The sequence below is a fragment of the Anopheles ziemanni genome, chromosome 3 (assembly GCF_943734765.1).
Source record: "Anopheles ziemanni chromosome 3, idAnoZiCoDA_A2_x.2, whole genome shotgun sequence".
Lineage (NCBI taxonomy): Eukaryota > Metazoa > Arthropoda > Insecta > Diptera > Culicidae > Anopheles > Anopheles ziemanni.
Window position 1 is genome coordinate 30,600,551 of NC_080706.1, and position 21,176 is coordinate 30,621,726.

Consider the following 21,176-nt stretch of genomic DNA (forward strand, 5'->3'; position numbering starts at 1 on the left):
GACCGGGAAGCAATTATGGGGCCCGCGACACCGCTCGCAACCTTTTCGCTTCGTTTCGTTTCGTTTCGTTTCGACTGATGGATGATCGCTTGACATATTACGGCAAATGGGACGTTTTAAATATGTTGGTATACCGATCCGGCATTTGTAACGAGCCGCGGGAGCACGAATCACGTACTTTAAAGAGAATTCTGGACGGGGTTTACCCCGGCGATTGCATAAGCAATGCTATTGCACTGCTGTTCTCTGAAAACTTCTATTCTCCCACGACTTCCCAGTACTAGGTTATTCTTAGTTCCATGAAATCATTAAAAACGTGTGACTTAATTCGTGTTAAAACCACACCAATGCAGCTAACAGGTATAACCCGACATCTTCAACGTTTGTTCGTTAAACGTTTTAATTTTTCGCACGCAAGGTTTTGCTCTTTGACAATCTTACAAAAATGTTTCGGCCTCGAGAAGTTTTAGTTTGAGTGCGTTTGAACAAAACCTAGCAAATTAACACCATAATCCGTGTTCTTCGCTGAGTTAAATTTACCTTGAAATTGTAGTCTTCCCGTTTTTGTGTTTGTGAGCAAACATGTGTTGGCCATTTAGAGCATTCTTGTTGCAAATGAAGGACGGGAGCTACCGATGTACTTCGGCTAGTTGTTATGTATTTGCTAACCGAAGACTAGCAGTAAAATACAACGTAATACAAAACGCTCCTAATAGTGCTGCGACGCTTGTGAGTGCGTTTGCTCGCCACGACCGATCGTACCTGCAATTACATCATATTCACGCGCGGTAGTCCTTCAACCCGCTGCTTAGAAATTCAGCAGCCACCAGCGAGACGATTAAGCCACACGAACGAACAATGTAACAGGCACTTATCAGCGTCTTGGCCGCATAAAGATTGACTGCCGATGCCGGTGCCCGACGGTTTCGGTTCGTGTCACGTCGTCCCAAGGTCCCGTCCCCACGGAACGGAACCCGACGGTTTTCCCCCACGTTGTTGTTTTGTTTTATGTACGCGAGAGAACCGTTTGCGAACAGTCGGTGGTCTGTGGAACACCCACATAACCCCCCGCGCTCCTCCGTGGTTGGCCGCGAAGTCGTCGCACACGTGTTGCATAACGCGTTGTTTATGGACTCGGGACTCGACGGTGGCATCGACGGTGGCATCCGCGGTGACAAACCTGCAATGCTGCGATGCTGCAAATCGATTGGATACCGTTTCCCTCCCTCCCTTTCCATATCTATGGAGTTTGCATCCCGAAACGGAAACGACGTTCGCTCGATGATTATTATGTCGTCGACGAATCGTGCGAGATGCGATCACCGCCGATCATCATTGCGGGGTTCTGCAGGTGCAGTGATTTATGAAATTCGACGCGGTTCCGCCATCCCATCGATGCCAGCGGAATGATCTTATCGGGAAAGGAGAGAGAGGGAGACGGATCGTGCAATAGAATCCGCGTGGATGGTGAATAAGGAACGTTCTGCATCTAGCAAACGATAACTCAACAATGAGAGATCTTTGGCGATCTGAAAGGGCAAAAGTGTGCTTTCCTGCCTGAGTTGTCAGGTCTTCTGCCCCTCCGAATGATGCTGAAGCATTGTGGTGCACGATCATAAAATTGTAAATAAATTATACAAATTCATCGTGTTCTGCAAATTAAAATATATAATGTTTAAAACCAGTGTCAAATGAAGACGAGCAGAGCGCATATATACAGGAATAGACATTTCAAACACGTGTGGCTCTTGAGTTAGCAACTAACAGCAGCTAATTTATGTTTCACACAATTTTGCTGTAGAATTCAACAACGAAAGTTTAAAATAACGTCTTGAGCAACGTAAAAACAAAATCAAATAGAATGTAGTAACATTGAAAGTTGTCTACGGTGCTTTAGATTTATTTCATTTAATCAAATTATCTAATGTGCCTTAACATTTTTGGTAATTCGAACGCAAACTCTTGTGCTTTAAAAAAATACTGATCTTTTCTGTTAATTCAGTTAAAGCAGTTAAAAATGCCCCCTCTGTTAGCCACTGTGAGACGACGACAGCCGATCGCTCATTGGACGGTCCGTGCACTTATTTAATTTTGCAAAATAACTGCCATTAATCACAAGCATGACATCCGATCCATCCATCTCGGCAAAAAAGGGAACGGGCGAAAGGGCCGGGTTCCGTTGCACCTGTGCTATTGTTTGTTGGGGCCCATCATCGTTATTGCAGGGGTAACGTGCAATTTTGTGCACGCACCGAATAGATACATCGCGGCCTAAGAGGAAGCAATCATGGGGGATTTCTAGGCCGGGAGAGAAAAAAAAACCATGCTGGCCGCATCTGTCCACCCACTGACGGCAAGCGCATCCGGCACTATGGAAGGCCGTGTGCAGTTTGCTAAATACAGGTTACGCGTCGAGATCTCTTGCGATCCACCAGCGATCGATCGTGGCGATCGAGAATGACATCGGAAACCAACGTTCGGAAGAGCCATGTGGAGAGGTGGAGAGAGAGGTACCTTTCACGTAGTTTGATGATGCAACGGACCACAACACGTTGAGGCGGGTGGGGCAATTCGACGAACTCTGATAAGCGGTACAACCTCGACGGAACGTCCCGTGTAACGGGCGTGTCACTTTGTGGTGCTTTACGCATGCTTCAAAAATGCCGAAAGGAGTGGTCGTGCCGGCCGAATGTCTTGCGGAAACATTGGCTTATCGTGGTTTTGTTGCCTGAAACGTCACGTAGGCACTGAACGTCAAACGGTGTACAAATTTGTTTCCCAATCAAACTCACTCACTTCGATGACTGTGCCCGATGACTGCATTTATTGACTTGCAATGTTTTTCCCCGTACTCCTTCCCATTCGCAGTCGCAAAGCGGTCAAGAGCAAAATGCCACCAGCGCCGGCGCCGTCACCAGCACCCTCGAGGACAGCTGGTTCTGGGACTCGGAGAACAACATCTCGTCGACGTCGTCCTCGTCGAAGAAGGACGACAACGAGTCGCCCTCGTCCGGCACCGAGCTGACCACGATACCGCTCGAGGCGCCGGCGAGCGAAGGAGAAATCATCGAACGACTGCAGCGCCAGCTGGGCGAGAAGATCCAGCAGCTCAAGAAGCAGCAGCTGGAAAATGCGCTGCTCAACGAGAAGCTCGGCCAGGTGAGCAGCGAAAATCGAGAGCTGAACGAAAACATCGAGGAGCTAGATCGGCAGCATGAGGTGGTGCTGGAGAACCTGGTTGCCGGCAAGCGGGACCTGCAGGAGAAGTGCAACCGGCTCGAGGCGGACCTGGCAGCGCGAGCCGCCGAATCGCAAACCGCCCTGCAGGAGCTGCGGACGCGCTTCGAACGGCTGGAGCAGAGCTACACCCAAACGTGCGCCGAAAACGTGAAGCTCCAGCAGGAAACGGAGAAGCTGACGGCGGAACTGGAGCGGATCGTATGTGAGAACATGGAAGCGGTTGCGGCCCTGGAGGGTCAGCTGGACGAGAAGCGGCGCGAGCAGGCGGAAGCAAACGAACTTTATGAATCGTTGAAAGCGGAAAACGAGGAACTGCGTCAGAAGAGCACCCCCGAGGAACCGTTCGTCGTGGCCCTGCCCAAGGAGGAGGATGGAGAGGACGAAAAGGATCGTACGATGGCGCTGCTCCGAACGGAAATCGACGAACTGAAGGAATCGTTGGACGAAGCGTGCACCGAGCGGGACAATCTGCAGAAGCTGACCGCCGAGCTGGACCGTTCCGAGCAAATTGGCCAACTGGAGCGGGAGATTGGAGAGCTTCAGAACGAGCTGCGCAGTGTGATCATCGATAACTCGGTCCAGCTGGAAGCGAAGGAGAAGGAGTACGACGAGAAGCTCGCTCTGCTGCGCCAGGAAAATCAATCCCTGCGCGACAAGATCGGTGATGAGGCAAACAACACCGGTCGGACCGATCCAAACGTGAGCCGGCTGGTGGAGTTGGTACGGAAGTTCTACGATCTCGACCCCTCCCAACATGATGCGCTCGAGCAGCGGCTGCAGCAGGCACGCGACCTCGAGGCGAAGCTCTCGGCGGTGGAGAAACGGCTGCTCGATTCGAGCAAGGAGCTCAACTTCCTCAAGATGGAAAACTCGCGCATCCAGCACGACAAGGACACGCTGAACGCGGACCTGATGCAGTACGAGAAGGAGTGCTCCAATCTGATGAAGAACAACGATCTGCTGATTGCCGAGATCGAAAACCTCAAGTGCAACAAGCTGGAAACGATCAACGAGAACGCCGAGGACAGCATCGTCGTGCTGGAGAAGCAGCTGGAAGACTCGACTCGGTTGAACCGGAGCCTTGAGGAGGAGTACCGCGAGTCGCAGCGCAAGCTAGAAGAGCTTATGGAGGAGAACGAGGAGCAACAGATGAAGGTAACGGCGTTGGAAGAGGGCCAGAAGGAGCGAAAGGCCCGCGTGCAGGAGCTCGAACAAAAGTTGCGCACGGTCGGGTCGGAAAAGGAGGCACTGGCGGCACAACTCGAACAATTGCGCCAATCTGGCATGCAGGAGACGGAACAGCTCCGATCGGAACTCGAAAGCGTCCAAGGACAGCTGGGCACTATCAACGAGGACCATGCAAGCTTAGTGCATAAGCTGCAGCAACTTCAACAGACCTCCTCCGACAACGTCCGTCAGTGGGAGTCAAAGCTGGAAGAGATGCGGCTCATGCTGGAGGCGAAGGAATCCGACCTTGCGCAGGCTCGGGAGGCCACGGGTGCGGCACCTTCCGCGGAACAGCTGGAGCAGCTTCGCTCTCGCTTGGAGTCGGAACTGGCGGCCGTAAACGAGCAGCATCGTGCGGAGATGGAGAAACAGAAGGAAGCACTGGACAGCTTGACGCAGCAGAAGGAAAACCTCGTCCAGCTCGTGACGACCAAGCACAACGAGAGCGTACAGTACCACGCGGAGATACAGCGGCTCAGCCAGCTGCTGCAGGCGGAAAGCGAGCGGTCGGCACAACCCTGCCCAGAATGTCCGTCGCTGCGCGAGAAGGTCCAGGACTACGAGCGGCTCGCCGATCAGATACAGTTCCTGCGTGAAAAGTCCGACATACTGACGGCGAATCTGATGACCGAGCAGAACAACCAGCGGATGGCACTGCAGGAGAAGCAGGAGCTGCTGGAGCAGCGGAATGGGTTGCAGCGTGATCAGGAACGGCTCCGGCAGCATCTGATGGAGATCGAGGAAGCGCACACGCAAGAAACGGTCGAGTTGCAGCAACGCTACGACGAGGCTCGCCACAAGCTAGCAACGCTCGAGGATGAGGTGAAGAAGTCCACCAACGCGCTGACTTCGGCCAGTATCCGAGCGAACCAGCACGCGGAAACGCTGCAGACGCAGTACCAACTGCTGCTGCAACAACGGGACGAACTGAATGCGAAGCTAGGCGCTGCCGACGATCGCGACCAGAAGAATCAGGCATCACTAACGAACCTGCAGTGCGCGCTGGAGCAGTTCCAGATGAGTAAGTGACCACTTCCCCTTTTCTTTGTGCAGCAAGTGCCGCATCCTGTTACTTACTCTTTTTGCTTTCACCTTTCTAGATAGAGAACGCGACATCGAGCTGGCAACGGTAAACATCCGTAAGGAGCTGGAAGCGATCCGGGCGCGCGACGACGAGCTGAAGGAAAAATTACGCCAAACACAACAGCAGCTGAGCGATGCCAAAAATGGCCTCCTAGCGGCGGCCCGAATCTCCGACCAGCTGGAGATATCGCAAGTAACGGTGGCATCTCTAAAAGCGGAACGTAAGTAGCTCCCACCCGTAGCCTTAGAGCTGTGTAGCGTTCGAGGTAACGCGTTAATTTACGCATTGGCTAACCGCGGTTGGCGTTGCTGTCGTTTGTTTTGCTTGCCCTTATCAGCAATATCAATTAATTAACACTAATCCGAACAAACAGGTACTGCGTGTTCGATACGATAAACCCGCGTGCCGCTAGACGATAAGAGGCATGACGTTTTTGTGTGCGATAAGTGTGAATTGAATAGGATTTAGAATCGAGCCCCTTTGGCGGAAGAGTTTCATCAAAAGTTGTTTTCTATGTTTTAACGAGGCATTGCCACAAAACCCATTTTAAACGACGGCAACTTTCTTTTAACGCTCACTGTTAATCGTTTCCTTCAACGTTGCCATGGTTACTTGAGTTTATAAGTATTGGATTTAAGGTTTAGAAAGCGGTTGCCAGTTAATGTTTGAGTGAAAGTAATTATCGTTTAAATCGGCCGTTAGACTTTTTTTGCCTCTAAGAGATTCGTATGCATCGTTTTGAAGGATATTTTATAATTTATGTTATGCATTGAGATTGAGATTTTTAAACCCCTTTTTTCCGATTCATTTTCACACACCTTTTCATTGCTCAGGGAATATTGTTGAGGTCCACAAACAAGACCAACATTCAAATCAACTAACATACTAACAGCAACTAACGGCAAATCACATTTGTTGAGAGATAAGAGAGAGAGAGAGAGCGATGGAATGCATATCGATCATCCATCTGTGCACTGTGCAATCAACACACTTCACCATGCAGCAAACAGCTGGGTTCTCATTCGCGGTCATTCAACAAAAAAGAATTCGGTGCTATGGTGTTGTGCTAACAACAAGCTAATTATTTATGCTGCGCGCTAGAAGATGGAGGCGCCTGGTCATTAGAATCATCTGTCCGATCGGGAAAAAAGGCGAAGTAGTGAAACGTAAGTGTGTGTGTGTGTGTGTCCTTACAAAAGAAGTGGATGCTTCTTCGCGCTTTTTTGGCTGCTAGGCCATGGTATCCTCCCGAGCTTCATCTTCACCGAATATCAAAATGCGGCAGGATATGTTTCGGCACACATCATCGGTGAAAAGGGACCAAAAAAATCAGGAAATGGAAAACGCCGTAAGCTCCCCGGTGTTTCGGCAAACACACGACCACGAACACCCCGCATCTGCACACACGCATACCACAAGCCCTCGCCCTCCTACCGCGCGTTCGACCGAAAGGTAAATATCAGCTGGTAATTCTAGGCTATAAAACCATCGTGCACCCCGGAATTTCAGCTGATATCCACTTTTCCGTCGAGAGTTGGCAAGAAAGGAGGAGTAGGAGGATGAATAGGAGAAGGCGGGCCGAAGCGGGGCATACAACATCAAAATCGAGGATCGGGGGGACTAGTTTTCGACCACGTTCATCAAACATCATGATTTATTTGACCATTTAATCATAGCACTCATCGGTTAAACGATCGAACACCGTTCAAACGGCAAGGACTCAGCTCTTGGCGGTGATCGGGAAGATTGTGGGTGTAGTGGGAGCGATTGTGTTGGCTGAAAGTGTAGAGTACAAAATTTGTGTGTGTGTGTATGAATGTGTATTTAAACAAAACACTCGCTTTGATATTTGTTTTGAGCACTAAAATTTTAAAGGAACTTTTGCACTTTTAAAGGAACGAATGCAATTTTTTTAGTAATTTTATTTTATAACATCTTTACAGTTTTATGCACGTACTCATGTTCTGTTTAGTAATATATGTATTTTATTTTAATTTATGTATTTACACTTTGGTTTGCTGGGCACTTGCTTGCTTCAACATCACTTACATTCACTTGCTTTCCATCGCATTTCGTCCCTTACTATAAATGTCCAAAAATCGATTTAAAACTGTGTGATTCGAAGAGACTCGCCTTCGGTGCGTAATGCAACTTATCGCTAATATCCTCGCCCATTGCTTTGTTTCAGCTGATTTTTTTTACAATGCCTGTTTGCAAATAACGATAACCAAAGAACAATTGAAACATTCCTATCGCATTAGAAACTCAGCTAAGCTTGTGTAGGTTTTATCCATCTTGCCATCTCATGCCACGCAGTACGAATGATTCACAATACATTTTTGTTGTGTTTTCTGGTCTCGGTGGCTCACAAAGTAACAAACTTATCTAACTGCATTGTTTAGACCGATGATGTTTAATCCTTTAATCCGTAGCTTTTTAGCTTTGAATCGCGTGATGCGTTAGAAAACAGCAAGTTCAGCGAAAAAAGCTAGAATGCTAGAGTCCGAATGAGATAAAAATTGTGGACAAATGAATGGACAAAAGTGACTCCCTGTTTCGTCCATATTTAAATGACTATCATGTAATCGTGGTTGAAACGTTGAGTTTAAATGAATTAGTTGTAAACAATAACAGTTTATCTCAAAGACATATTGAATAGTCGTTTGACCGATGAAGGGAACATTCCGATCGAACATTTTTACGTGCCTACCCCCCCAAAACATCGCCTGTTTGTTTTTGGTTCCGGCTTGCAGTGCAAGTTAATGCCGTTCGCCATACACCCGGCGCCTAAGTCTGTATTGCTATGTTCCACAACCCAAACCACACAACCAGCCCTCTAGCCTGGATGGTAGGCAATCTCACATTGTAATGGTGTGTCACTGTTTACCAGTGGAACATGGGGCGCATCTACACCGGTGCGCACCTGTTTTCACCCCAAAAACACACCTTACAAATTGGGATTACCCCGTCCATGCTTCGCTCATCATACCCGCTGCATACATGTGTGTTTGTTGTGTTTTTTTTTATCGTTTTGCTTGATGTTATCGCCGTGCCTTCGTTACTGATCCAGTGTATTATGTGTGTTTGTTTGTGTTTTTTTTTCATTATTATTTTATTCCAAATAATTTAATACTCTCAACTCATGAGAACTGTAATATCTGTGTATTATATCTGTGTGCGTTTTATGTGTGTGAGTTTTATTTTGTTCTTGTTACCGCGGATCTACGTTGCGTAGTGTATTTTTTAAATGCCCCTCTAGTATTATCATGTGTTTTGTTTGTTGCTGCTATCTGCGAATGTGAATGTCCTAGAATTGTGCTAGAGTTGTAAAATAAAAATGATAAAAAAAAAGCCAAATCATTCCTCATCACTACATTCTGATGTGTGTCCCTTCGCATGCGACGCTTGCTACCAGTGTGAATCTCTCATTCTCACTCATCTAGTGATCAGCCGATCTCATCTCACCATCCGGATTGATGATTTAAAATTAGCGCGTCACAAAAGTGAAATTAAAGTGAAATTCTGTCGCGTGTGCGTGTGTATTTTTCTTCGATCCTGCACGTCCTAATGCTTCCATTCGCCGGGGTGAGTATTACATCAGGTACTGGTGTGATTTTTTTAAATGGACATCGTAGGTCAATCCCGCCGATGGCCTGCTATAGCGACAATCAGTACTTATGTTATACTCTTCCCGTCGGAACGGGTAACCATCATCACCAGGAGCCGATTAATGGCCTCGAGGTGCGTATGTGCGTATGTGCGTATGGCATGAGCGTTAAATGGTAACTAAAAAGTGTGATAAGTATGAAATAATGTAGCCGTGTGTTTTTTTCGTGTGCGTGGAGGTCAGTGAATGCATCGAAGATAAATTCCCCAGGAACTACGGCAGTTAAAAGAAAACAAACTTTTGAATGAGTAAAGGAGTGCCAATAGGATAATTTATAATTTCTTAAACATGTTTTTATTTCACTAAACAGTTCTTAATACCCCTGCTTGCATACTAAAACCATTGATCTCGTGCACGTTCGTGTACGGGGTCGTTTTTCGTTTTCTCTTTATTTTTCGCTCTCTTCCTCACTCCGCACAGTGGCAAAACGAGATGAAAAATATGCCGCCCTCGAGCACCGTCTGCAGGAAACGGAAGCGAGCCAGGCGGACAAGGTGGAGAAGACGCTGGTAAAGAACCTTATCATTGGTTACGCGGTGGCACCAAACGCGTCCGACAAGCAGCAGATCATGAAGTTGATTTCATCCGTTCTGACGATGGACCAGGCGGAATGCACGAAGGTGGGTCTACACCGAGGTCCCGGAGGTGGCGGATGGCTTAACAGCATTCTCGGCAGTGGAGCTACTGGCCCGGGTGGAGCAGGTAACTAGCACGGGCTTTATCTCTGGGGTGCTTAATTCACACTTGATGATCGTTTATCATTCCCTCTTCTGCAGCGAACTACAACAAGGAATCGCTAACGGAAGCGTTCGTGAAGTTCCTGGAGAAGGAGTCGGCCCCGAGGGCAACGGCAAACTCTAGTCTACTGAACATTGTCACCAGCAGCGCCGCCGGGGAGCCATCACACTCAGGGGCAGTTTCAACGACGATGGCAAATTTCACGAGCAATCTGGTCACATCCACCGCAGCAGGGACTACCGGCAACGTTAGCAACTCCGCACCCGTGCAACCAATCCTGCTACCGGAAGCGGTCATGCTCCAGCAGACGAGCACGTTCGCGCCGACCCGAAGTTCCAGCTCCATCCTGAAGGACATCCTCAGCGACTCCTAATATCAAGACAACGACGCGTTGCTTTTCTAATCGCGGACCAGCGGGGACAGTGTAGATCGGGCTGGTTCTTTTTAAGCGCAATTGCTTACCGAAAACATACAGCACTCGGTTGAGGAATGATGTACATATTTTGTTTTTGTTCTGTGCTCCACACCAGTGTTAGAGAAACTGTGGGTTGACCGTGTGAAACTAGAAAACATGCCGACGCAAAACCCACGGCAATTGTTTAAACTAGTATTTTACAATTTCAATCAGACATTACTGCTGATCCACGCAATATAGAGGAAATACTATCCAATACCTACAATACACAGGACGAGGTTGTAGTTTTATCGAATATCGATGTAGATGACAGCCATTTTAAAGCGATTGCGACTCGCAAGGCGGCGCAGAACAAGTCAGGATGGCCGAGCGGTCTAAGGCGCTACGTTCAGGTCGTAGTCTTCTCTGAAGGCGTGGGTTCGAATCCCACTTCTGACAAAAATACTTTTTTTTATTTTTGCAACACAACGATAGTGAAAACTGCATGTGGGTTTTCGACAAATGTTTAGAAAGATACTGCAACATAAAAAACATAGAAATCTAAGTAATATTATCCACTGTAACATAATCTACATGTAATCTGTTAATCTAATATAAGCATTGGAGTAGTCTTGTCGTTTTAGAGATGCGAGAAGGAAGGGTTCGACAACTCTGTCAAACCCATCCAAGGATGGAGCCCAAAAAACTTGTCAGAAGTGGGATTCGAACCCACGCCTTCAGAGAAGACTACGACCTGAACGTAGCGCCTTAGACCACTCGGCCATCCTGACCATTCAGGAAGCTGGCCCCCAGAACCATTCTGATTCCCCCACCATAACACATATGCTAATCCTCCACAATCCTGTGTAATTTCCATTTCAAGGACGTCCTTAAGACTACGGAAACTTCACCGACAAGATATCTTGACGTCGCTTACTTTTGATTTGTAAAATATATATTACGCCACTTAGAACGAAGTGTTACAATTATTTTAACATGTCCTTCAACATTTCTACCGCTCGTGCCATGTCTATCTTCTGTTCGCTTGCCTTCGCTACCTCGCCGGCCAACGCATACAGCATCTTCTCCTTGCCTTTACGATACTTCTCCACCACCTTCGGGTTACGCTCCATCGCATCCTTGCAGAACTGTCGAATCTGTTCTTCATCGGTGATAAGTAACCAATTGTTTCTGGTAACCATTTCCACTGGGCAGTTGACCTTGTTGCCAGCGACGCCGTCGGCCAGCAGCTCCTGCAATACTAGTCGAGCGTAATGCGCATTGAGTTTGTTTTCCTCGAGCATATCGACAATTTTCGCTAGCTGTCCGGACGTAAGCCGGCACTCATCCGTTTCCAGCTTGTTGCTATTCAAAACGGTCAGTAGTTCGTTGATGAGAAAGTTGGCTACCATTTTTGGTGACCGGTTACAATCTGCCTCGTCAACGATGGCGCGGTAAAAGTCGTGTAACGGGATGTCGTTCTAAAAGCAAAATAAAACGTGAGTCAGCCACAAAGTGCTGTATTTATGCTTCTATTCCTACGTACGACTAGCGTGATGGCAATCGCAGGAGTTAATTGGTGTTGCTGTATTATCCGCTGACGAGTTTCCTCCGGAAGTTCCGGCAGGGTGTTTTGTATTTTTGGAACATCCACTAAGGCTAGGTCGCCACCGTATTCCTCTGAATCCTCGTGCAGCTTCAGATGTAAAGGAGGCAAATTCGGTTCGGGCATGAATCGATAGTCCTGGACGACCTCCTTGTCCCGCATCGCTACCGTAATCCGTCGAGTGGCATCCCACGCACGTGTTTCGTTGTGAATAGTTCCACCATCGTTCAGGATGTTGATCTGCCGCTGGATTTCGTAGTCTACAGCCTGGGAAACTGCACGCACCGAACCTATGTTTTTCACCTCGGTGCGAGTTCCCAGTGGAGTGTTTTCCATATGCACCGATATATTGGCATCTACTCGCAGGGCGCCCTCTGCAGGGAAAAAATATATATCAGGAAAAATGAAAAAAAAGTTTTCCACCTCTCCGTGACAGTGTTCGCACACTGCCGTGACCAGGATTCGAACCTGGGTTACTACGGCCACAACGTAGGGTCCTAACCACTAGACGATCACGGCTATAGAGGCTTATGATGATTGAATATCGTGTCACTAATATAAATAGCTTTTTTAAAGGATATTTTTCCAAAAATAATGGCAAAAACCACTATATTTTCCACTATTAAACTTCTAGTAATTATATGGAAATGCACGCAACCGTGTTACATACTCTGGGTTGCCTTTCGCTTACTCGGTCTCACGTATAAGCCTACTGGTTCTGTTCGGCATTGCTTCTTCCTGTTTTTGCACTGTTTGACCGACGACATTATTATTTGTCTATGCTCAAAACATTAAAAAATTGCTATAAAACAAAATGTTTGCTTCACAAATGCGTAATTATACACAATAGTTTGATTTTTCATCTGAAAAAACCAAAAAAAGTTCCGTGCGTCGGCCGGGAATCGAACCCGGATCAACTGCTTGGAAGGCAACTATGCTGACCATTACACCACCGACGCACACGCTCCACTCAACTCTTAAACGCATACCGGTTCTCTTCCCACCTCGACATACTAACCTTCCATCTTGCACGAACAACTTCGCAGCCTAGTTAGTATCAATATCAACTCTTTCACCAGTGCAGACGCTTCTTCACCACTTTCCAAATCCGGTTCAAATACCAGCTCCATCAGAGCCACTCCAGCACGGTTGAGATCCACTAAGCTTTTCCTTTCCACAGGATCGTGCAACGATTTTCCACTATCCTGTTCCAACTGCAGTTGATGCAAACGAGCCGACTTGTAATATGGAACCTTCGTTATGCCTGGTATAAACACTGGAAACGAGAGAGACCCTCGTCGCGCAAGCGGTGACCTTTGCTGTGTGATCTGATATCCGGTCGGCAAATCGGCATAGAAGTAGTGCTTCCGATCGAACATCGACACCGAATTCACCTCACAGCCCAAGGCAAGCGCTGTTTTCACGCCTAGTTCTACGGCACTTTTGTTCAACACAGGAAGTGTGCCCGGAATCGATGCATCAAACAAAGACACGCAGGTGTTTGGAGCGGCCCCAAATGTCGATCTTGCACCGGAAAACAGCTTCGATTTGGTTTCTAGCTGAGCATGCACCTCCAAGCCGACAACACTTTTCCATTTTGTCCTGCATTGAATGATGGAGAAGAGTTATGTAAAAGTTATCAATCACGCGGTTGAACAAATATAGGTTCGTGTATAGCTAGTTTCCCATTATATTCTATACCTTGTATTATTTTTCGAACTTTTCGTAGACGCAAAATATCTACAAACCAGCCGGTTGGATAACGACATGGTGTTTCATGTGTTCCTTTGGTCAACAGCTGTTTGTTTACTTCTATTGGTACTACTCGCATTTTCACTGGGTGAGAAGGTTGACGCAAAGGTAGCAGTATTTTTTCTGTGGGGTTGGGTATATCGTGTTCTCCGGTTTGCGCAGTAAATTCACTTTTAAGTTTTGTAAAACCATTTAATTTTCAGTTATACATTAGAAAACAAGTTAATTCTTTGGCGAGGTGTTAATTCAGTGATCAAAACAAAAGCAAATGGACTACAAGACGATTTGGTATTGCTGGGCTACTAGGAAAGGTAAGCAAATCGCAATGCTTGCAATAAGTAAGATAAATATCGTGCATTTTAGTCCAAACAGACGTGCAATTCTGGAACCTTTTGTCTCGTGTAATAAGTTATATGATTTGTCACAATATCACATGTATTTAAGGATAAGTTTCCCTAAATCAAACCTATAAAGATCCTAGAAAGCCGGCGATCATCAGGTGTTTCTGTTTTGAAATCAGTTGCCAACGGTAACCATCCTTTATGTCCACTGATCTATGGGCCAAATTATATTTTTGCTTTAGTTAAACATCGTGGAAAACAGTGTCATGGAATTTGTAATATATCGTTAAAATAACAGATTGAGTAATTGCAGAAAAAGTTTTCTACAAAAATATGTTTTTAAATTTGCCCTAGCCCGGCTGGTTGAAACTACAGCCATAATATTTTCACCGGGCTTTGACGAACAAATCATTGGCTGCGTTCGGTTAGCCTCATGGCTGCGTTATTACTCGCGGTTTCAATGTGTAGAAAAAGAAGAGAGGAAAAAATGGTTGTCAATGTCTAATGTAAACAAACCGTTGCCCCGCTGCTCTACGAGCGAATACCAAGATATCAAATTACTTTTCCAAAAAATTGTTCATGTTCCCTGCTCCTTTGTAGAGTGAAACATTTTTCTTAACACCAAAGAACCACCTCCGTGAATGGATTTAAAAATCTATAATGATGTGTAAGTGCGCAACAAACAAGCATCTCCGCCAGGGTTGTGTGGGCAATTTGAAATTCATGTTAAATTCTGTTTTCCACCATCGCCCACCAGTCCGAGTGAAACGCCAGGGTCGTACTGTCGGTTTTGCTTCCGTGACACCAGCTTGGTTCCCATTTTTCATCCTACAACTTGTGAACCGCTGAACCTGGAGCTGATAACGATCATTTTGGATTGCATTGGCGTTCTGTTGAAGCCGGAGGTGGATTTTCCCTCGGCTGCATGCCAAAACTGTTTGCAGCTTATGCAGGAGTACCATCACTTCCGGAGGCGCGCCCGAGAGTACGACAAGATAATCCGCTCGAAGATGTTGCCACGGATCGAGCCAGAAGTAATTATAGTGAAGCAGGAGAACGTCGAAATGAGCGACATTTTTGGACGAGATGGTGCCGATGGAGAAAGTAGTAGTAGCAGTACGCTGACGGCGGATGAAATCCGAGATCCGGTCGATGTTCTCGGGCAGCTGCAGCAGTTACATCAACAGCACCAGTTGCTTCAACAGCAGCAGCAACAACAACAGCAAGCCGATCAGAAACAAGCTTTCCACGAACAACAAGACGAGCTAGAACCAAAGTTTAGTATGAGTGCCATTTTTAATGCCCAGGCAGCCGTAGCGGCTGTTACGGCAGCTGCCGCAGTTGTATCGTCACACACGCAGTCGAAAGTTCGCACGAGACGATCGACGGCAACCACGACGGCTTCCGGTGCATCGACGCATGAGGAAAACCGTTGTATGGTCTGCGGAGAAAAATTTCAATCGCGCGATATATGGATAGCACACCTTACCATTCACAAAGCCGAACGTCCCTTTCAGTGTCACATCTGTTTGGCTCAATTTAAAACCAAATACGTACAACAGAACCACATTCGGACGGTGCACGAAAATGTCCGCAGCTACCGGTGTCTGATCTGCACCGAGCCAAGTCGAATGTTCAAGAGCAAACGCACACTTGAGGATCACATGCGCTACCACACGGGCGAGCGGCCGTTCGTGTGCTGCATCTGTAAGATAACCTTCTCCTCCGGCAGTGTGCACCGTAATCACATGTACCGGGTGCATCGGGAGATGCGCAAAAAGGACCGCCGGTGCAACCACTGCGGGAAGGTGTTCGATCGCATTCTCGACCTAAAGCGCCACCAGACGAGCTACTGCGAGAAGATCATCGGCCGGCAAATGGCCGATCGGTTATAAGGAGGGTGTGTCCCCTGGAGGGTAGAGAGAATATAGCACAGAACAAATGAGAGAGAGATATAACGAAAGGACAAAGATATAAAGCTAATGCTTTGAGTTAGGGAGTAGGAGCATATCTGTGCTTGAATTATCCAGTATATTTTCGTTTGAGTGTAAATGTATTTATTTTAAATGTCGCTTTTTCGTTTTATGATTTCTATCGGCGCGATTCTGCGAACAAAACGCTAGCTGTTGTAAATAGTCACCTACGTCAAACACTGTAAACCATGGCCAACTAAAGTATGTTGTCGATGTAACCGGGAAGAATTCTACAGTCATTTTGACCAATGGAGAAAACAATGTGAAATATCACCCCAAAAGCGTAAAAGCGTCAATCAAAGTGAATCGATGCACAATTCTGTTCTGTCTTTCAAAGCATAATCTGCATTTTATGCTACTCGCGTGCAATGACCTCGCGCCTGTCAGCGTGAAGAAAGATAGCTTTTTGATGGATTGATGGATTTTCTCATGACGCCTGTGCTGTTCGGAAATGCCTTCCCCAATGCACGTCATAGCCGGAATCAGCAAACTGGCAAATAAAAAAAAAACAGACACACACACTCGGTTACTGTTATCGCCCAGGATGGTTCATATTTTTTCCTTTGTTCATATCATTTTTATGTACATGATGCTCTTGTAAATTGAAGGTATAACAACCAACCTATCCCATCTTATAGCCTAAAACAGACAACAACAAAAACAAAATAGCATTAATATAAAACCGTTAAGCGGTTAACGCACCGTGCCTCACTCCGGTGCAATATGGTTCAGAAGGAAAGTAATTCAGGTAACGATGGAAGTATGTTAAAATAAGTGCAGATAGAATAATTGGAAAACAAAAACATTTGCCGTTATCATCTCGGTACAGAACAGTAACAGAAATAGCAAATGAAAAAACAAAAAATTAATAATCATAACTGCCCAATTGCAAGACAGCTGCTGACCTTACGGCACACCGCGATAAGGGAATGTTGAATTGTATTTTTCCTCCGCCTTCTCGCCTACCATTTGCCAGTAAGGGGCAAACGTTCCCGTGTCCTTCTTGATTGCCCAGCAACAGAATGGATCACTAAGTGTTGGTTTGTTTTCGTTAACTCGGTAAACATCTGGATAAATAGGATTCCACACAGAGCTCGGGGCCTAAATAAGCTGCCATTTTCTTGCTGCCAGCTTTTGCTCTTTGCAGGATTGTGCGTGGACGGTTACAGGGAAGGGAGACCTTTCGAATCGATCGAGTATGATCATTGCCGTTAAACGAGCATTAAGTATTGAAAATTACCGTTAGAAGATGAAGCTGCGCTTAAAAATAACTGATGCACCAGTGCTGTTAAACTTTAAGCTCTTTTGCTATGCCCTTAACCAGTTCCTTTTTTTCGTGGTCCTAGATTTATCCTGGTTTTATCGATGCACCAACCCTCCCTAACATAGACGATCGTCTTTGCCCCCAAAAATGCTTCCTTGCCCTATCACGCGCTCCCGCGTGTCATCTTCTTCCTCAGCAGCACTCTGTGTGATCAAAGTCTATTGATTCTCTCTCCATGTATGCATGTTTAATCACTCTTGCCTCCACACTTAACCGACGTGTCTATGTGCCCGGGCCCACGTCGCGCGCTCCATCGGAACGTTCCGGTTCGTTTGGTTTTGCCCTCGCCACATCAGATTGCTGCTTCTGCTGCTGCACGGCAGCTACGGGTGGAGGACGTTGCTTGTTTGCGCTAGTGGAGATGCTCCATCAACATCATCCACCCGGCCGCCACGACGGTACAATCTCTCGCTTTCACTGTCGACCGGGGCAGATGAGTGTGTGATTTCGAACCCAGAAGCACCACTGCGGTGTGTGGCTGCGATGCTGCTGCTACACACGTGCTTATCATCGTGATCCGCCACGATCGTTCTTGCTTCCTCGCGCCCTCACATTATCTGTTTGGACCCCTGACTTTGGACTTCACTTGGACACTCTGCTAGCACCACACCTACACCTATCGAATGCGTTCACACAGCCGAAGAATTGCATCGTTGGTAGGGAAAGCTATTGCCTCCGGGATCTCACTGCACCGGGGCGGCCATCGCCGGCATGGATGTCCGCGATGCTTGCCGTTTGTGAAGGAACCGTTTGACGGAGTTAAACGGCAACTGGAAGTGGTAGTAGGCGCAGTAGGGAAGCGGGTCCCAGTACACGAACAGCGCCTCTCGCTGATCGATCACGGTTCCGAGCAACTGCTGCACCGCATCGACGCCCGGTTTGCGCAGCGCGTTCAGAACCGTCTCGTGGAGAAGGTAGCGACCACCTTCCTGTACCAGCGGACCCGAATTCTGACGACTGAAGTGCGGGCAGGGTTTACAGAGTACCCGCGAATGCACTCCGGTGTAGCATATGTACGGCAGCGACACACCGACACGGATCCCGAGCGGTAGTATCTTACCACTGCACTGACACTTAACCAACCGGAAGCTGATGTGGCCGTTGATGGGTCGCTGCAGTCGGATACGGCGGAAGAACTCCTTCAGCCACGCCTCGACGGCGGCATTCTCCTCCGGGATGAGGCTACGCGTGTCCGCCTGGATGGCACAGGTCACGTTGGCAATCACGGCCGAGTCCTTCACCGTCGTACAGGTAACGTAGTGCGATCCAATCACGTCCCGTATGACGACCCATTTCTGCGCCTCGCTCACTTCATAGTTCAGCTTCAGGTCTCGCCTGGCAACCGGCAGCACGCACTTGCTGCGCTCGAGCAGTCCGAGCATGCCCGATGCGGTCATGACGTTGCGGAAACCGGTCAGAAAACCGGTGTCGTACAGTTTCTGTACGTCGTCCTTCGACGAGACGACCCGATGCGGTGGCGTCTGGATTTCGTTCGACTCGCACTTGCGCATCACCTGCAGGATGTCATCGAGCACGGATGTCTCCTGGGCACCCGGGATGAAGCTGGAGCAGCCGCGGAGTTCCAGATGCGGCTTGGCCAGTGCGTCGTAGTGCGCTGGACTGGTGGCGCACACGGGAATGTAGTGGGTCGGCTGTTCCTTCTCCACGATTTCGCACAATGCGGCGATGTACTCGTTGGACGTCTCGGGCGTGGGTCGCTGGATGCTGTAGAATTTGCTGACGGCCGTCGAAAAGCGTGCCAGCGCAAAGAGGCCCTCGAATTCGAACACCACTACCCGCGCGCCGGATTTGTAAAAGTTTCGTGCCAGGTGGAGCGTCTGAATCGTGCTACCGCAGCTGATCAGCACCGTGCGTTTCTTGCGGTTTCGTTCGTAGGCCGGTGTATGCAACGCGACCAGGACCCACTTGAGGCCGGCCAGCGGCAACGCGATCAACTTCCAAAACATCCACAGGCAGGCGGACAGCCAGAAGGCCGGTGCTGCCATCAGGAACGGTTTCCAGGCGAGCTGCATGAAAAAGCCGAGGATACGCTGAGCGATCGCGATCAGCAGCAGTGGCCACCAGAGCACTAGCCGCAGTATGATGCGCCCATTCGATGGCCGCATGGGAGGCCGTGTCTCCGTTGCTTTACTCTTCGGGGTAGCGCCATTCGTGCTGTCGCTGTGTGGCATTATCGAAGGGGACACCGTGTCGACGGCCCGATCCTCCGGGATCAGCGTGAACGTGCTCGAGTAATTTCGGCGCAGTGTCGATGGCGGTGGCGAAGACGAAAGCGGAGAGCTCGGCATTGGGGGCGAATTGTGCCGCGACCCGTACGGTGTCCATCGAGGGCTCGACGGAGCCGTGCGGGAGAACATTTTCGCCAGATTGTCCGCCACGTTGTTGTTCGAGAGGTACACGTTGCCCGTACTATCACTGCGGTTCCACGTGCCAAATGATCTGTCCCTGCTGGCTGAGGTCATACTTGTCCACCAATGTTCAAAACTTCACTTCAACTATGGCCGTTTGGATTTTCAACAGTCCACCCAGGCACTCGACACTCGGAACTAGCTTGCGCGATCGTTTGCAACGTGCGAGCTAAAAATTACCACCAAACGTTCTGTTTTAAACATCACACACTGTCGGGTAGGAATAGTAATCTGCTGGCCACCGTCGTCGTGTAACGTCTGTAATCCTCGCCGGCTGCTCGCTCGAAGCTAGACTGACTGGCCAGCCCGGATGGTGTTGCCTATTTAAAAACGATCGAGCCGACCGGAAAATTGATAACTCGAAGGGACATAAACGCAGACAAACAAACACCTCTGCCTATCTCGCTCTAGCGGGGGAGCTGAAACTTCCCCCCCCCCCCTCCCTCCCCATTCTACGAATACTTTCACAGTTACGGTGAAGTTCCTTTTCCCCGCCCGGAGCGGGGATCGAGGGTGGTTATTGTTCATTATCATCGTGTTTTTATCAGTCAACCAGCGAAGGATCGTGGACGCCGGGACAAGTACGGCGGGATCACACTGTGGTGGTTGTGCTGCACATGTCCACTCTCATGCCTTCGGCGGAACCGGCACAAACACGGCCGAGGTTGGCGCTACTAACTCCTCCACGCCGGGAATGCTCCGTGCGAGCGGAAAATCAAATACATTTCGGTTGGCGTTCTACAGTGACATAACCCACAACACACAACCTGATCACGTTCCTCGGCCGTGCCGAGGTGGACGAACGGACGGATTCCGCTTGATCTTCCCCTGTTTGTGCTGGATGGCACACCGAACAGGCTTCTAACTGTTCAGCATAGAGGAATTAAAAGCTAACCGAAGGAACCTTGATGCGGCCCCCGGATTACAACACATTCACACACTGTCCTTGGCAGTGACCGCAAATCCCTCACCCTCGTATGCATCCGCTGCTTTCACGTCCCCAAAACCCATCCCCACTCTGAAACGCCATACTAGTCCGCATCAGGATCGGTACTTCTCGTTATGCCAGGGAGGTAGCATAATCAGAACTGCCCGCTTTGACGCTTGGACTTATCACGCCGGTGCAGGGCGTTCTAGGGCAGAGTGAATTCAAATGATAGGTTTCTTTGTCCATGTTTTGCCATTTTTTTTTATTTTTTGTTTCTTCGATTCCATCAACGTAGGTTGTTTGAAAGATGTGTATTTTTTCACCTTAAAGATGATCGGTAGAATACCAATAACATGTCAAAAAGTATGACGAAATAGGGCGTGAGATGTGAGGTTTTATCATCTACATTTTCATTCCTTTTCTCGGAAGTGGGTTAAATTGATAACAATGTGTACAGGCGGCATTTTTTAACT

General features: G+C 48.1%; 4 protein-coding genes and 4 non-coding genes across 8 annotated transcripts in view; 3 read left to right on the forward strand and 5 right to left on the reverse strand.

The window, feature by feature from the left end:
* LOC131286145 (putative leucine-rich repeat-containing protein DDB_G0290503) overlaps nt 1-10,329 on the forward strand; it is a 35,163-nt gene extending 24,834 nt beyond the window's left edge. The window contains exons 4-7 of the mRNA XM_058315035.1: nt 2,887-5,488; nt 5,568-5,771; nt 9,639-9,921; nt 9,984-10,329. Of these exons, the coding sequence (XP_058171018.1) occupies nt 2,887-5,488; nt 5,568-5,771; nt 9,639-9,921; nt 9,984-10,329 (3,435 nt within the window). The remainder of the gene's footprint in view (nt 1-2,886; nt 5,489-5,567; nt 5,772-9,638; nt 9,922-9,983) is intronic.
* Nucleotides 10,330-10,726: 397 nt separating this feature from the next.
* On the forward strand, nt 10,727-10,809 carry Trnal-cag (transfer RNA leucine (anticodon CAG)). Its single transcript has one exon. It is a non-coding gene; the product is annotated as a tRNA-Leu (tRNA).
* A 249-nt stretch (nt 10,810-11,058) lies between these two features.
* Nucleotides 11,059-11,141, reverse strand: Trnal-cag (transfer RNA leucine (anticodon CAG)). Its single transcript has one exon. It is a non-coding gene; the product is annotated as a tRNA-Leu (tRNA).
* A 156-nt stretch (nt 11,142-11,297) lies between these two features.
* LOC131287446 (glutamyl-tRNA(Gln) amidotransferase subunit B, mitochondrial) lies at nt 11,298-13,743 on the reverse strand. Its single transcript, XM_058316493.1, has 4 exons — nt 13,658-13,743; nt 12,975-13,558; nt 11,897-12,330; nt 11,298-11,831 (listed from the first exon to the last, which is right to left on the reverse strand). The coding sequence occupies exons 1-4, from the start codon at nt 13,723-13,725 to the stop codon at nt 11,337-11,339; spliced, it is 1,581 nt and encodes a 526-aa protein (XP_058172476.1). The 5' UTR covers nt 13,726-13,743; the 3' UTR covers nt 11,298-11,336.
* Trnah-gug (transfer RNA histidin (anticodon GUG)) lies at nt 12,404-12,475 on the reverse strand. The gene has a single exon. It is a non-coding gene; the product is annotated as a tRNA-His (tRNA).
* Trnag-ucc (transfer RNA glycine (anticodon UCC)) lies at nt 12,844-12,915 on the reverse strand. The gene has a single exon. It is a non-coding gene; the product is annotated as a tRNA-Gly (tRNA).
* Nucleotides 13,744-14,577: 834 nt separating the features above from the next.
* LOC131286973 (zinc finger protein 287-like) lies at nt 14,578-16,511 on the forward strand. Its single transcript, XM_058315983.1, has 2 exons — nt 14,578-14,716; nt 14,807-16,511. Exons 1-2 carry the CDS (start codon nt 14,691-14,693, stop codon nt 15,942-15,944), a joined length of 1,164 nt encoding a protein of 387 aa, XP_058171966.1. The 5' UTR covers nt 14,578-14,690; the 3' UTR covers nt 15,945-16,511.
* Nucleotides 16,512-18,029: 1,518 nt separating this feature from the next.
* LOC131288720 (uncharacterized) lies at nt 18,030-19,829 on the reverse strand. The gene has a single exon (XM_058317893.1). It carries the CDS (start codon nt 19,827-19,829, stop codon nt 18,030-18,032), a length of 1,800 nt encoding a protein of 599 aa, XP_058173876.1.
* Nucleotides 19,830-21,176: the final 1,347 nt, after the last annotated feature.